Raw genomic sequence first — 12,977 nt, forward strand, 5'->3', positions numbered from 1 at the left:
TGTATTTCCCTGGGCAAAAGGCAAAGAAGGTCACTTGCCAAGAAGTCGGACATCAAACCCAGCAGAGGCGAGGCACAGGCCTTGGGAACTTGAATGCCAAAGTGTGAGAGACTCCAAAGGTGCTACTAAGTGAAGGCGGCAGTGGTAACACGACCTAGGGATGAATGCCGACCAGCTTGCCATGGCTCTGGCAGCAGCCCTGAGTGACCCCCGATTTTGCATTTGCACTGGCAAGGTGCCTGCCTCTGGGATGACAGCAACACTGCTGCCTTCTGCCTTGAGGCGTTGCCTCCCCAGTCAGGAGGTCTGGAGCCTTTGACTTGGGAGTGTTTGGGGAAACTGCCTGGAAACTGCTAATGTTAGGGAAGGGCTATGAAACAAAGGTATGCAAGGGAAGTGCTTTGCTCGTCTTAGCGAGCATGTTTGGTGCAGGCCAAGTGCATCAGCCCACCTGAGGCAGGCCTTGTTCCCGCTGAGGTGGATTTTGGAGTGTTTGCAAGCAGGAAGTCATGACATGAATTGTCTCCCTTTGCTAATCGCTTTCTCCTGCTCCCTTGTGCCGCTCAGCTTCTGTGACGGAGGCTTCAACCACTGCAGCAGCACGGAGCTCCAGCGCGGGGAAGGACCGCAGGGTGTGCACCATGAGGCCAGATGTGACCCTGCAGAACACTGTACTTCCCCCTACATTGAAAGGTGAGGGGCTGAGCCGCGCTGCGGCAGCTGGCAGCAGTGCTGGGTGCCTTTGCCAGGGCCTGAGCTGGAGAGTGTGGGCCTCGGTGTGCTGCAGAGTTGAGCCTCTCCCCTCTGGGACTCTGCTGGGCACGTTGCTTTGGTGCCGTGGGATTGTCCGCAGAGAAACCTGCATGTTGTCTGCTCTGAGTGGGGTGGGGTGGGCAGGGGGTGGAGAAAGGAAGGTATTGGGAGCAGACTGTTCTCAGCAAGAGAAAATGCATTTCCGGGGGATATTTGTCATGCTTCCGACTGAGCTTTGAACTAGGCTTCGCACCTCATTGTTCTGTTTGTAATTTCTCCTGCTTGTGCGGGCCTCAAGGCACTGAAGCCCAACCAAAGCCGTCTTACGAATCTCTCTTTGCCCGTTGTTTTCTGGGCTGGCCCAGAAATCGCCCCATTTCGAGGGGGTGCTGGATGGGAAGCTGTGAATGAGCATGGCTGCCCTCGAGCTGAGCCCTGGCCGAATGCGGGTGGCAGAAATGTCCCCCGTGCCCAAGTGTTCTTCTTGAAGGAGCTGCTTTGTCCAAGAAGGGGAAAGTCTTGTGTGACCAAGGGAAATGTGGGGTTGTGGGGAGCTCTGAGCTGGCCTCGGCAGTGCAGGAAAAGCTCTCTGTCTGTGTGCCCTGTGCACATAAATAGAGCGCAGAGCTGGCAAGTTGCATCCCAGACATATGCATGTGCTGGAGGCTGCCCTGCTCATCCATGGTGGGGGAGCGTTTGTCTGAGCATCTCTGCTTTCCCGCGTCCTTGCTTCCTGTGAGTCAAGCAGGAGCAGAGGCATCTTGAAGACACGTGCCCTGGGTTGCAGTTGTCCAAGGGGCTGGGTCCCTAGGGAAGAATCTACCCTCTCGAGTGTTGCAGCTAATGCAGGCTGTGATGGTGGGGAGTGGGCAAGGGAGAGACGTGTGGCTTGCTTTTGGCAGGGATTGCGCTGGCTGAGCTGGACAGCATGAAGCCCTCGGAGCAGATGGTTCTGAAGTGTGCAGCCATCCTAGGGCCGCTGTTTAGCACGGAGCTGCTGTTCCACATCCTTCCCGGGTGGAGCAGGGCCAAGCTGAACAAGGCGCTGAATGCCCTGGTGAGATGCAACATCCTCAAGTGGCTGAATGCTGCCAAGGGGGCAGAAGAGAGCAGTGTTCCCACCGAGGGGTCGGGCACCTCTCTGGAGGAGGAGAGCGGTAAGAGGTGGTAAGGGGAGCCTGGGAGCACTGCAGGCTGCTGCTGCCGCTGTCTGTGTCCCTGGTGGGGCTCCCCAGAGAATGCTCCCTGCCCGGAGGAGGTGTGTAATGCTCATGGCACCCCGGGGAGTTAGGGATGGGTTGTTAAAAGCTCTGACAAGTCCATTTCCGAGGAGCCTGTGCTTTGTGCTTTGTGCTGGAGGGCAATATTGCAGTGAGGTGCTGCGAGTCCCTCTGCTGCCCTGCCTGCAAGCACGGCTCATAGCCCACGTAGGAGAGGGAGTACGAAAGCCCAGACCTGCTGACCCCGCCTCCCGCTGTGTGCAGATGAGGGATTTAGTGTGCGTTGATCTTTATTGTCCCCTAGCGCCGGGGGAGCGTAGGAGGCTGGGAGTGTCTTGCAGAGTGGGCAGAAAGAGCTGGCTGTGTCTTGCTTCTGCGGCTGGCAGCATCCCCAGCTGCCGCCTGGGGCGCAGCTGCACAGCCTGTTGGCAGGGAGAGCAGGCCAGCAGCCTGTTGCGCTGGCCGTGCTAGTGTGAGGAAGGCAAGGTGGGCCCTTTTGCTGTCTGGCCCGGAGGCTCTGAGTGCAGGAGCGCTGGTTTCCTGCCAAGGGCCTACGCCAAGGCCTGTCTTTCATGGTGCAGCTATGGCATGCGTGAGCTCTGGCCCCAGCTCTGGCCCCAGCTCTGGCTGATGGGAAGCCCCGTTGCCTTTCAGATGCCCAGAAGTCATCCGTGGAGGAGAGCAAGCAGAGGGCGAGGCTGGAGTCTGGCGTGCTGGCCTTTTGCACCCTGCTGCTGCAGGAGGCTGCGTACGAGCTGTGGCCGAAGGGACAGAGGGTGGCCCTGCACCACAAGTGTGCGGCCTTCCTGGAGAGGCACGCGCACAAGTGCCAGTGCTGCGGGGGAGGCGACTTTGTTGCCTTCCACCGCTTGGCCCTCGGCAGCACGCAGGAGGCCGAGAGCGGAGAAGAGCATGGCAGCGACTGCTCCTGGCGCAACTGGGAGGCCTCCCTGGCGACCAGCGAGGAGATGAAGTCGGACGAGCTCCCCGCCTCTACGGGTATGCTGTGTGCCCTGCTCTGGAGCCTGGGACCTGCCCACTCCTACTGCACACTTGTTTCACGCAAGCGTGGGGATGCTTCCAGTGCAAGGCGGATACTGTTGTAGGACTAGTTCATTTCTCCACTGAACACAGCTCCACAATGAGAGCGATGATGTGTCCACAGCGTAGCACCTTTCTCCCCTTGCGTGTCCACCTGCATTTTCCCAGAATTACGGGAGGGCAGCCCATCTCCTGGCAGAGGTGCACGCATGGCTCAGCAGGCTGAGGTGTATTAACTGGTGTGTCTAGTACACTTGGTGAAGCTGGGTTAAGTCTGGAGTCGAGCCCCACATGGAAGGCAGATGTCAGGGAAGGAGCTGGAGAGGGAGCTGCCGCCAGTGCCTTTGGCTCTGCTCTTCCTCCCTTGGTGCTACAGAATGGCAAGAAGCAGCTCTACGGCACGTGCAGTGAGGAGGTGTTTAATGCCATGCTTTCTTTGCAGATGCTTCAAGTGGTGTGCCAAAAGAGAAGAGCTTCTTGGAGGAGATTTTTCGGTGAGGAGCCAAGGTTTTGAAGATGATTTTTGGGGGCAGTGGGGTGAGGGTGTGCAGAGGAGATAAGCGGAGTTGCCAGCTTGAACTGCCCGTTGTGAGTCTAGCATTGGCAAGAGCAGGCCTGTGAGAGGCAGCTGGGTTGAGATGGCCATGGGGATGCGTATCTTTGGGAAAACCAGTGGGATCCCAGTGCTGATGGTGATTTGGAGGGGAGCAGCCCTGGCTTTCTAGCTGTTAGAGAGCAGTGTTGCAAGCTGTGCAGGGGCAAAGCAGCCCCTGGAGGCAGGGTGGCTTGTGGAAGGGGACAGAAATGCCAGCTGGTCTCCCTGCCTGCCTAAAAGAGCAGTGTTCCTCCAGAGCAGGGGCAGCAAAGGCGCCAACAGGATCGCTGCTCCTGCTGCTTTGTTATAGCTATGGCCAACGGAATGGCTTGCCATTGCTGAAAAGGGGAGCTGTTGCTTCTCGTGCCGGTTCTGCCCTGCCTGAGTCCACTGTGCCTGTGCTCTGGGGCCCCAGGGCTCCTCAGAGTGCCCAGCATATACTGGTCAATGTGCCCACAGTGTCAGGGAACAAATCTTGCCAAAGTGTGCTGTGTGAGTGAGTTGTCCTGGCTTTGCTTGCCGTGCGGGGAGAGCCAAAGGTCTTGAGGGAGGAGGGAAGGCGAGAGCGGAAGGGAGGAAGGAGCATGGGGGAAGTCATAGCAATGATGGGGGGCTGCAGCCCGCTCCGGAGTCAGTGGTGTCAGTTGTAAGCTGTGAGGGCCCAGGGAACTCTGGGTGCAGGTCACTGTTGTGTGGGGTAGAAAGAAGGACTGAGCGAGCTCCCTCAGCACGCCTGGGAAGGCTGTGCAACCCACGGCTCCCGTGCGGTGCCTTCGTGCGTGTGGCCTCGTGCTGTGCTAGAACGTGTCTTTAACGTAGGCTGAAGGAGCGGTGTTGGTGACACTGGTGTGTGCTTTGGTGTCTTCTTTCTCCGTGATCTTGTCTCTAGAGCGGCAAAGCAGTTTCTGGCTAAGACCGAATGGATGCCCAAGGTGCCCAGCAAGACCCACTGGACGCAGGGTGTGGAGTGTTCCTGCAGCTGCAAGGCCATTGTGGACTTGGTGCTTGTGCCCTTGGCTCAGCACTACATGGCAGTGGGCAATGACGCCAGGGCCTTTTATTATCTGCTGGAGGGTGCGGCTGCCTACTTGCACGTCTCCGACAACTACCTGGTGAGTTGCCGTGCTTGCCAGAGCCCACTGCCCGTGGAGTCCTCTCAAGTGCCTTGCCCTGAGCAAGCCAGTTTCCCCACTGCAATAGGGCCTGCCTGGGGGCCTGCCTTTGTGGGGACTCGGGGATGAATTGGTGGGAGTGAGACCCAGCGTTTGCCTCCTGTTTGCCTCTCCTGTGGCAAGAGAGACAGGGCCGTGAAGCAGCCCCTTGGTGCAAGGTGCACCTCCCAGGAGGTGGTGCAAAGGAGTGCTTGTGTGCGTGGTGTGAGAGGCAGCGTGACTGTGCTTGGGTGGGCATCACCAGGGGCAGGTGCAGGCCTCCTCAGCAAGATGCTGGAGGCACCTGGGAGTGCTGGGGCTGGGGACAAGCTTGGCAGCGATGCTCAGCTGCTCTCTGTGTGCTTGTTGAAAGGCCTTCCGGAACCTGAGAAAAGCAGAAGTGCTGAGGACCTCGGTGGCTAAGAAGGGAAATGCGCTTGCTTGCTTTGAAGAAGCCACTTTGCTGAGCCTCAAAGGAGAGGTAAGGTGACAGGGTGGTTTTGGTGGGCTCCCCCGGTTGGTGGAGTTGAATGCTTTCCTGTGGGGTAGGGTGGGGTGGGGCAGGCTCTCCCTGGCCCACCTAACTGCGACTGCTCTCAGCCTGCTTTCCTGGGGCCCCTTTGCCCCCTGGCCCAAACCAGCTGAGGTCCTGGCCTTGATTCCACCAGAGACATGCAATTGGTTATGTGCTGAATCGGAGCCCTTTGGGAGCCTTCCCAGTATCCTTGTTCTTAGCGTTCCCAGTAGCTGGGAGGCTCAGGATTCCCAGCTGTGCCTGGGGCTGCTTGATGCACTGGGGATGAGCTTTTGTGCCAAACGGGACTGCCTTCAAAGCCCTTTTGCTGTGCAGGTCTGCTACCATATGGGACAAACGGAGCTGGCGAAGACAATGATCAGGAAGGCATTGAGCCTGCTGAAGAGGAAATTCCCCACGACCTCCACTGGCGCCGCCTTGCAGCTTGTCCTGGAAAAGTCAGAGCATGCCTCTCACAAGAAGAACAGAGACTGCTCCATTCCTCAGGAGGCAGGGTAAGAAGCAGAAGGGAAAGCAAAGGCTCTTCTAGGCAGAGGGAAAGCTGCTGAGGGAGCTGGAGGCTAATGGGTGGAGCAGCTGTGGGTTGTATTGGGCAGCTACTGGGGTGCTGGCATGGGAGATGGTGTTGGTGAGAGCAGGGAGGTGTTAGTGGGGAGCAGAGTGTGGGGAGGCGATGGGAGTGTGCTGGCAGGAGCAGGAGGTGGGCCTGTCGGCATAAGTGGAGGTGAGCTGTGAGAAGGAGGAAGCTCAGAGGCTGTAGCCAGGCGCAGGCCTCCCGTGCAAGGCCCCTTTTCCTCCCGGTGGCCAGCTTTGCTTGGCCTGCCTAGGCTGTAGTGCCAAGCACCATCTTTAGCAGTCACGTTTCCTGGGTGGTGCTCCTTGGTTCTGCCGCTTGTATCGCTGCGGCCGTGCCTGCGTCAGCTACCCCTCTGCAAGGAGGTGCAGCCGTCTCCTCCATCCCCCTGCTTCCCCCGCCCCGTGGGACTTGGCACAGTGTGCCTAGCGGCTGTGGCCCAGCAGTTTCCCTTGTGTGGCAGGAGGCAGAGGCTCCCCTGGCTGTTCCGGCAAAGCCACTGCCTGTCCTTACTGCGGCAGCTCTTCAGCCTGGAGAGCGCCGCCGGCAGTCGGAGGCTCTCCCGCCTGGCAGCACTCATGAAGGTGAACACGGCCAAGGAGTCCGAGGACGCGAGTCACGTGTGTGCCTTCTCTCTGCAGCAGCAGACCCGTCCCTGACACGGCTCCTTTTCCATGGCCTGGCAAGAGTACCAGCAGGGCCTGCCTCCGGCAAGAAGAGCCCAAAGATGTGCGTGTGCCTGCCCTTTTCTGGATGAACTTCCAGAGGGTGTGGGTTGCTGCTGCTTTGGGTAGTCCCTCGCGTTGGATTAATTTCCTAATTGTGAGCATGGAGGCGGTTCTGGCTTTAAGGCAGCACCACTGTGTGTATTCTGTAGTTTCCTCGTGGCTCTTGATAATGCTGGTGTGCAAGGCCGGGGGCCCCTGTCTTGGCACGGCTGCAGTTAGCAGTGGCAGTAGGAAGAAGAGTTGGTCGTATGGCTGCGCGCTGTGAGAGTGGAAGAGAAGAGAGAAGCTGGCAGCTGGGTTGTGGCCTGTCCCCTCCAGGCCAAGGAATTGCCCTGGAGAGACAGAGTCGTGTGCATTGTCGTGTTTGGACCCTTCTAGGTCCTCTTGTCCTACCTGGAATATGCACTGTGCTGCCAGAACCTGGGCTGCCGGGAAGAGTGGCTGCAATACGGGCGGGTGGCCATGCAGCTTAGTGCTGAGGTGCAGCTCTTTGGAGGAGGGCTATTAAACACGGCCAGCTTTGCCCAGGCCCTGTCCCATCTGACCCTCAGCCTGGGAAATCTGCCTCTGTCTGTCGACATAGGTAGGTACTGCCCCCGCTGCCTGCAAGAAGGCATCTCTGCCGAGAGAGCCGGTGCAAGTCTGCTTGTTCTCTTCCCAGGCTATCGTTCTGAGAGGCTCTGCATGGAGCTGCAGAAGCCTGACCTGGGCTACGTGGTTCTCAGGACCCTCTTCATGGCACTCTTTCTGCAGATGAGGTAATCACGGTGCTGGAGAGAGTGGGGGTTGCGCAGTGTCAGGGGTCAGGGACCTTTGGGTGAGAACAGGCCTGCTGGAGAAAGTGGGACGGAGTTGGGAGGAAGAGCAAAGAAGGGAAAACGAGGGAGAGAGAGGTGCTGGGAAGGGGAGTGGGAAGTGTCTGGAGGTGCTGCCTGGGCTCCCAGCCCGTGGAGAGGCTCCCTGGAGGCTCGTTGTGTTCCTCCCCAGGTACCCGGAATGTGAGGCAGTGCTGCGCAGGCTAGAGAAGCAGGTGTCTGGAGCAGATGAGATCGTTGGGCAGGCATGCTTCTTCTGCTGCTGCTTAGACCTCTTGCTTGATGCTGGTAAGTGCTCAGTGAGGAGGGCCCCCGAGAGCCTGTTTGCTGGGCAGGCAAGGCTGCCCCCCTGGAGCTGTGGGCCAGAGCTGGGGGCTTTGTGCACGGTATAAACAGGCAGAGCCCTCCCAGCACAAGCAGAAGTGCACTGTCAGTACAAGACTTCTAGAGACTGGAGTAGACAATACAAGAGTTCTGCCAGGTTTCCCTGTCCTCTGGAAACATGGAAACAGTTGTGCTGGCCAAAGCAGTTTTTCTCCTGGTAGAACAATGACCCCAGAGCCTCCAGCAATCCTTATATTTCCTCCACAGAGCTTTCCGCTGTGCGCATTTCTCTCTTCGCCTGCATCCTCGTTATTTTTTTTCCCTTTTGCGTTTCTAACATGGTAGCCAAGAGTAATTTGACAGTGCTTTCAGTTATGCTCTTTCCTAGCTGTATTTTGAGATTGCCCCTTCTGAAAGCTCTTCTCCGCCTCACTCTGCTCTGGCTCCCCAGGAAGCAGGGCTAGCAGTGCTGGCATGTGCCTGAGCAGGAGGCACCTAAGAGCCTGTGCTCTGGGGTCGCTGTCCTTGCTGCTCAGTGGCAGCGTGCCTTTGTGCAGTGCTAGAAAGCTGCAGATTTCTCAAGGGTAAGACATGGTGTCAGGGGAGCTGGGAGTTCTCTTGTTTCCTTCCTGATGTTCTCTGCCCTTGCGTTCAAGGGCAGTTCCATGCACTTGAGCAGCCCTGAGGAGCTAGGGTAGAAGTGCAGCCCTTGCATGCTTCCTGTGAGGTTTGTTGCTCTGTGAGTGCTTTGCCTGCCAAGAACTTTGCCGCCTGTGCTGGAGCTTTCTGCTGCTCTGAATGCCTGAGGCACGGTGAGGCCAGGGAGGGAGGTGCTGCTTCGCTGCTTCTCTGAGAGACATTTGTATTGCAGGGTGGCAGTATAAGTCCTTTGAAGAGTGCAGGAGGTTCGTGGAGCAGAACGAAGCCAACTGCCTTCTCCAGGCGCAGAGCAGCATCTTGCTTGGACTGTATTCGTCTCTGGCTCTTTGGTAAGTTGGAGACTTGCTTTGAGTGGGGAGAGGCCCAGGCAGTGGTTGTGGCCGGGAAAGGGGGAGCTCTGCGTTCATCACATGCCCCCATCCCGTGTCCACCAAGGCGGCTGCTTCTGGAGCATGATGGTGAAAGGGGCCAGGGGGCCACGCAGGATGAGCAAGGTGGCAAGGAGCCCCAGGTTGTGCTGCTGTGGAGCCCTGCCAGGGAAGGATGCCTTGGCGGCATACAGCCACAGCCTTCCTTTTCCCCTTGAATGTTGGGGACGGACTGGTGTGGCTCTCTCTCAGCGCAGGAAAGCGATGCAGGCTGAATGCTGCCTAAGTGCAAGAGCTTGGCTCGGGGAGGGCACGAGGGCCTGGAGCAATGCTGTGTTTGTGGGAGAAGGCAGCCGTTGTCCCAGTCTCCTGCCTAGCATGGCTTGTGTCTCCTGGGTGCCTGCAAGGGACTGGGTTCCAGTCCTTGCAGTTTCCCTGTGGTCTCGCTCATCACTGTGGGGGAGTGCTGAGTGCCGCTGGCTCACAAACACACACGCATGCGCACACGTTTATAAACAGGTCAAGCAAACTGGAGGGAAGGGGAGCGGAGAGAACCCTGTTGGGAGGGACAGCAGTAGATTCCTGCTCAGCTGTGATGTAGCAGGGAGACAAGAACACCAAGTTCACGCGGGAGAGAAGGAATTGAGCTACTGCTGCCTGATTACAATACAGTGCTCTCAGTGATGCTTATCAGGAGCAGCTACAACACGCTGCGGTTCAGCCCCCCAGTACACCCCCAGTAGCTTCCTTGTCCTAGAGGATGCATTGCCTCTGGAAGCCAGGTTGGGGCTGGAGCCTATGGCCTAGGAGACCTCTTGGTTACTTGCTCATCTCTACAAAATGTGCCTGAGTGTGTGTTTGTATGTGCTTCCTTTCTTCCTCTGGACAATGTAGGTTTGCAAGGCTCGGGCAGTGGGACAACTTCCAGAAGCCCTTTGAAAAGGCCAAGAGGCTGCTGAAGAGCACTGGCGCCTGCCTTGTGGCCAGCCAAGCGTGCAGCCGGCTCCTGGAGTGCCATAGCCTGGTGCTGAAAAAGGACATGGAGCACGGCTCGTGGAGGGCCCGTGAGAGCTGCCGCAGGGCTCTAAGGGTGAGGGATGTGGAGGAAGGGGAGGGGCATGCTGCAAGGGCCCTCTGGGGAAAGCTGTGTTGCTAGCAGCTGTGGGTTGACCTGTGCAGGTAGAAGCAGCCACGGCAGGATGGAGTCAGGGTAGTGCCAGAGGGTAGCGGCTTAGGGAGCAACGTGGCTAAAGACTCCTGTAACAGAGGTGTCAGCAAGAGGGGGACGAGAAGGCAGTCAGGTGAAGGCAGTCTTCCTGGGCGCATGAGAATTCCCTTGTGGGACTGCTTGGCCCAAACAGGAGAGGAGAAGAGCCTTGCTCAGCCATGAGCTAGTGAGCCCTGCTGAAATGCCTGCTCCATAGGAGGTGTTAGGGCTCAGGAGAGGTTTGTGTGGTACCTCAGCCTTGCTAGCTGTGCACGCCTCCTTTCTTTGTGGCTGGTTTTTCTCTTTGGGGATTTGACGCCCTTCTCTGTGCCAAGCCATTGCTGGGCTCTCTGACTTGTCCTGATGTACCTCTCTGCTGTTTTCTCGGCAGCTCGCCGAAGAGGTTTTCTCTCGGTGCTCCACAAGCCCCGTCTTCCACCCCAGAGTCTACCACCTGAAAGCCTACATTTTGCTGATGCTGGGGAATGAAGAGCAGAGCCTGCTGTGCCTCAATCAGGGCCTCCAAGCCTGTGAAGACCATGGCAACCTGCTGGAGAAGACTTGGCTGGAGATGAGCACTGTAAGTTGCTCACCTGTGCCTTTGAGTTGCTTTCTGGGCAGAAGTTGAGCCTGCTGTAGCAGAAGGTGGGCCGCACTGTACTGTGGCAGGTAGCCCCAGAGAGAGCCCCCCGAGAGCTTCAGGGGCATGTGCTCAAAGTCCTGTGAGAGCTGGTAGGTGCTCTCAGCCCCGCTCAAGAGGAAGGTAGAGAGCAGCTGTGATCCTTCTCTGCCAAGTGGGGCTGGACTGGTACGTGAGGAAGCAGTATGCCCTGCAGCTGCTCCTTTGCAGCATCTCTGCTTGGCAGAGTGGTGGTGAAGTGGAATCTTTCCCTGCTCCTTAAGGCAGCTCTGGGAGGCCAGGGTCAACGTGTGCTGAGTCTGAATTGGCCTTGCCTCTCCTTCTGCTCGCTGAGGGGTTTTGGCAGCATGGCTCATTGGCTGATGGATGGAACAAGCTGCTGAGAGAGGCCTTAGTTGCCTTCCCAGGCAGAAGTCATGGCTCTGGAGGTCACGTGCTCTTCTCAGCTCTCACTGTGCCTTTTTTCCCCCCTTCCTTTAGGAGTGCTGGTTCACTGGAAAAGGCCCCCTGGGAGATTTGTGGCTGAAGACAGCCCCACATTTTCCCCACCTGAACCAAGCAAAGCCAGAGGTCTGTAGCTCCAGGTACCTGCTGAAGCTGCCAGCACTGCAAAGGGAGGATTCTTCTCCGGGAATTAAATTCTGACACTGCTAGTCCAAGCACTTCTTCCTTTCCTTCTTCCTTTAATATACTCAGCATCATTCTTTGGCCCCCTGCTTGTATTCTGCCTCGTTCTCTCCTTTCCCACAACAATGTTTGCACAACCTGAGTCAAACTGAACCAACACCTACACAATTACTAAGGTCAATACTCAGAACAAAAACCAAAAAAAACCAAAACAGTGTGAGCATTCTGAAGAACTTAGCATTTAGGCTTCCATCAAGTGAGGAATATGATAAATAAGGCACAAAGCGCTCCAGAGAAGGTAAAGCTCTGGGGGGTTAGTTAATTCCTATAGTAATATAGTAGTTCCCAAGTAGTATCCGTTCTCCTGGGTAGAGGTAATGCATCGGGCCATTTTAGGCCATCTCTGCCCAGCTCTTTGCCAGTTTGGTTCTCCTGTTGGAGTTTCTCCTTGCTGCAGCCCCACGGGATTGGGGGTGGTAGGCACAATGCAACTTCTGTTCTCTCTGCAGGTTTTATGCACAAGGGGATGTCAAGGGTTACACCTTTGTGATAAGTTAGTACAGCAAAATGCATGTCCTTGGTGGAACTCATGTCCTGCAGCAGGTGTTTCTTAAGAAGACACAGATGTTAGGTCCTTGGCAGAGAGAACATTTTAAAATAAAGACATAGTTTACAGCCACCAAAGCAGGGAAGTTGGTAAGAGTATTATGTACTCGTGTCCCTGACTAATGAAATGGTGGGTGTTGTTTTTTTTTTTTTTTTTTTTTTTTTTTTTTTTTTTAAAGTAACATTCTCTGGTTAAAGGCATCCTGTATAAACTCCCTGTAAGCTGCCACAGGGCCCTCCCTTAATTGGGGAGTACCTTGCTGCTGCAGTCGTCCATGATTAATAAAGAAATATAAGTGAAGCATCCCACATACATGATTGCAGACCCATTAGAAGCCAAAGGACAAATTTCCTGTTCCCAGCTGGCTGAATTAAGATGCCCCATCGGTCACGGGGGAATCGCGATGCAGGTATCCACTTCTCACTGGGTGGAATCTTGGGGGAAGTCCCACTGCCCAGAGCAGGGTCCACACCTTGGGGGTGGCATTAATCTTTCATAGTTCGCACTGTTGTTCTCCCCAGAAGTCACAGCTTAAACCAATTGCAAGCCCAATCATCTGTTGATCCAGTCAGGATTCAGTCTTGCCTACAACTGCCTTGGTTTCCTTTCGATCACTCAGTTCCCCACTGTTCTACCAGCAGTGAGAGTTTCTGCAGTGCCATCTCATCTCTCATCACTCCCTTCCGTCACAGCCCTGCAGTGTGGTGCCTCAAGCCGTAGGCGCCCCAGAGGTTGCCCGCTGGTGGGAGGCACCAGCGCATGCTGCTGGGATCGGGGCTGTGCTATCCAGGAGGCCCACTCTTGCCTGCAAGCTGTGACACCTGCTGACTCATCAGCTCCCAGACTGTTGCCACAGGTCTTGAGTAGCAGAAGAAATCCTCCGTGTCCACTGCAGAGAGAATCAGGAAATGCTGTGAAGACAGGCAAAATCAACCAGTTGTGAGAGGGGGCAGGGGGGCTCCAGCAGAGAAGGGGCCAAAGTCCTTTGTGTCTGTGCTGTGACCTTGGAGTGAATTTGCAGGAGCAGCAGGTGGGGGCCCTGGGGGTGGCACCTGCTGAAATTGTCTGTCTGCAGCCACGTTGTGTCGTCCTATTCCTGCACGCTGCAGAGCTCCACAGCAACTCAGGAGGT

General features: G+C 56.6%; 1 protein-coding gene across 1 annotated transcript in view; it reads left to right on the forward strand.

The window, feature by feature from the left end:
• LOC134154507 (adenylate cyclase type 10-like) overlaps window positions 1-11,796 on the forward strand; it is a 40,555-nt gene extending 28,759 nt beyond the window's left edge. The window contains exons 30-45 of the mRNA XM_062601181.1: window positions 568-693; window positions 1,656-1,910; window positions 2,628-2,972; window positions 3,457-3,508; window positions 4,499-4,721; window positions 5,134-5,241; window positions 5,611-5,789; window positions 6,333-6,489; window positions 6,976-7,180; window positions 7,259-7,355; window positions 7,585-7,700; window positions 8,608-8,725; window positions 9,659-9,854; window positions 10,363-10,551; window positions 11,092-11,195; window positions 11,748-11,796. Coding sequence (XP_062457165.1) covers window positions 568-693; window positions 1,656-1,910; window positions 2,628-2,972; window positions 3,457-3,508; window positions 4,499-4,721; window positions 5,134-5,241; window positions 5,611-5,789; window positions 6,333-6,489; window positions 6,976-7,180; window positions 7,259-7,355; window positions 7,585-7,700; window positions 8,608-8,725; window positions 9,659-9,854; window positions 10,363-10,551; window positions 11,092-11,195; window positions 11,748-11,796 — 2,519 coding nt within the window. The remainder of the gene's footprint in view (window positions 1-567; window positions 694-1,655; window positions 1,911-2,627; window positions 2,973-3,456; window positions 3,509-4,498; window positions 4,722-5,133; window positions 5,242-5,610; window positions 5,790-6,332; window positions 6,490-6,975; window positions 7,181-7,258; window positions 7,356-7,584; window positions 7,701-8,607; window positions 8,726-9,658; window positions 9,855-10,362; window positions 10,552-11,091; window positions 11,196-11,747) is intronic.
• Window positions 11,797-12,977: the final 1,181 nt, after the last annotated feature.

The sequence above is a fragment of the Rhea pennata genome, unplaced genomic scaffold (assembly GCF_028389875.1).
Source record: "Rhea pennata isolate bPtePen1 unplaced genomic scaffold, bPtePen1.pri scaffold_32, whole genome shotgun sequence".
Classification (NCBI taxonomy): domain Eukaryota; kingdom Metazoa; phylum Chordata; class Aves; order Rheiformes; family Rheidae; genus Rhea; species Rhea pennata.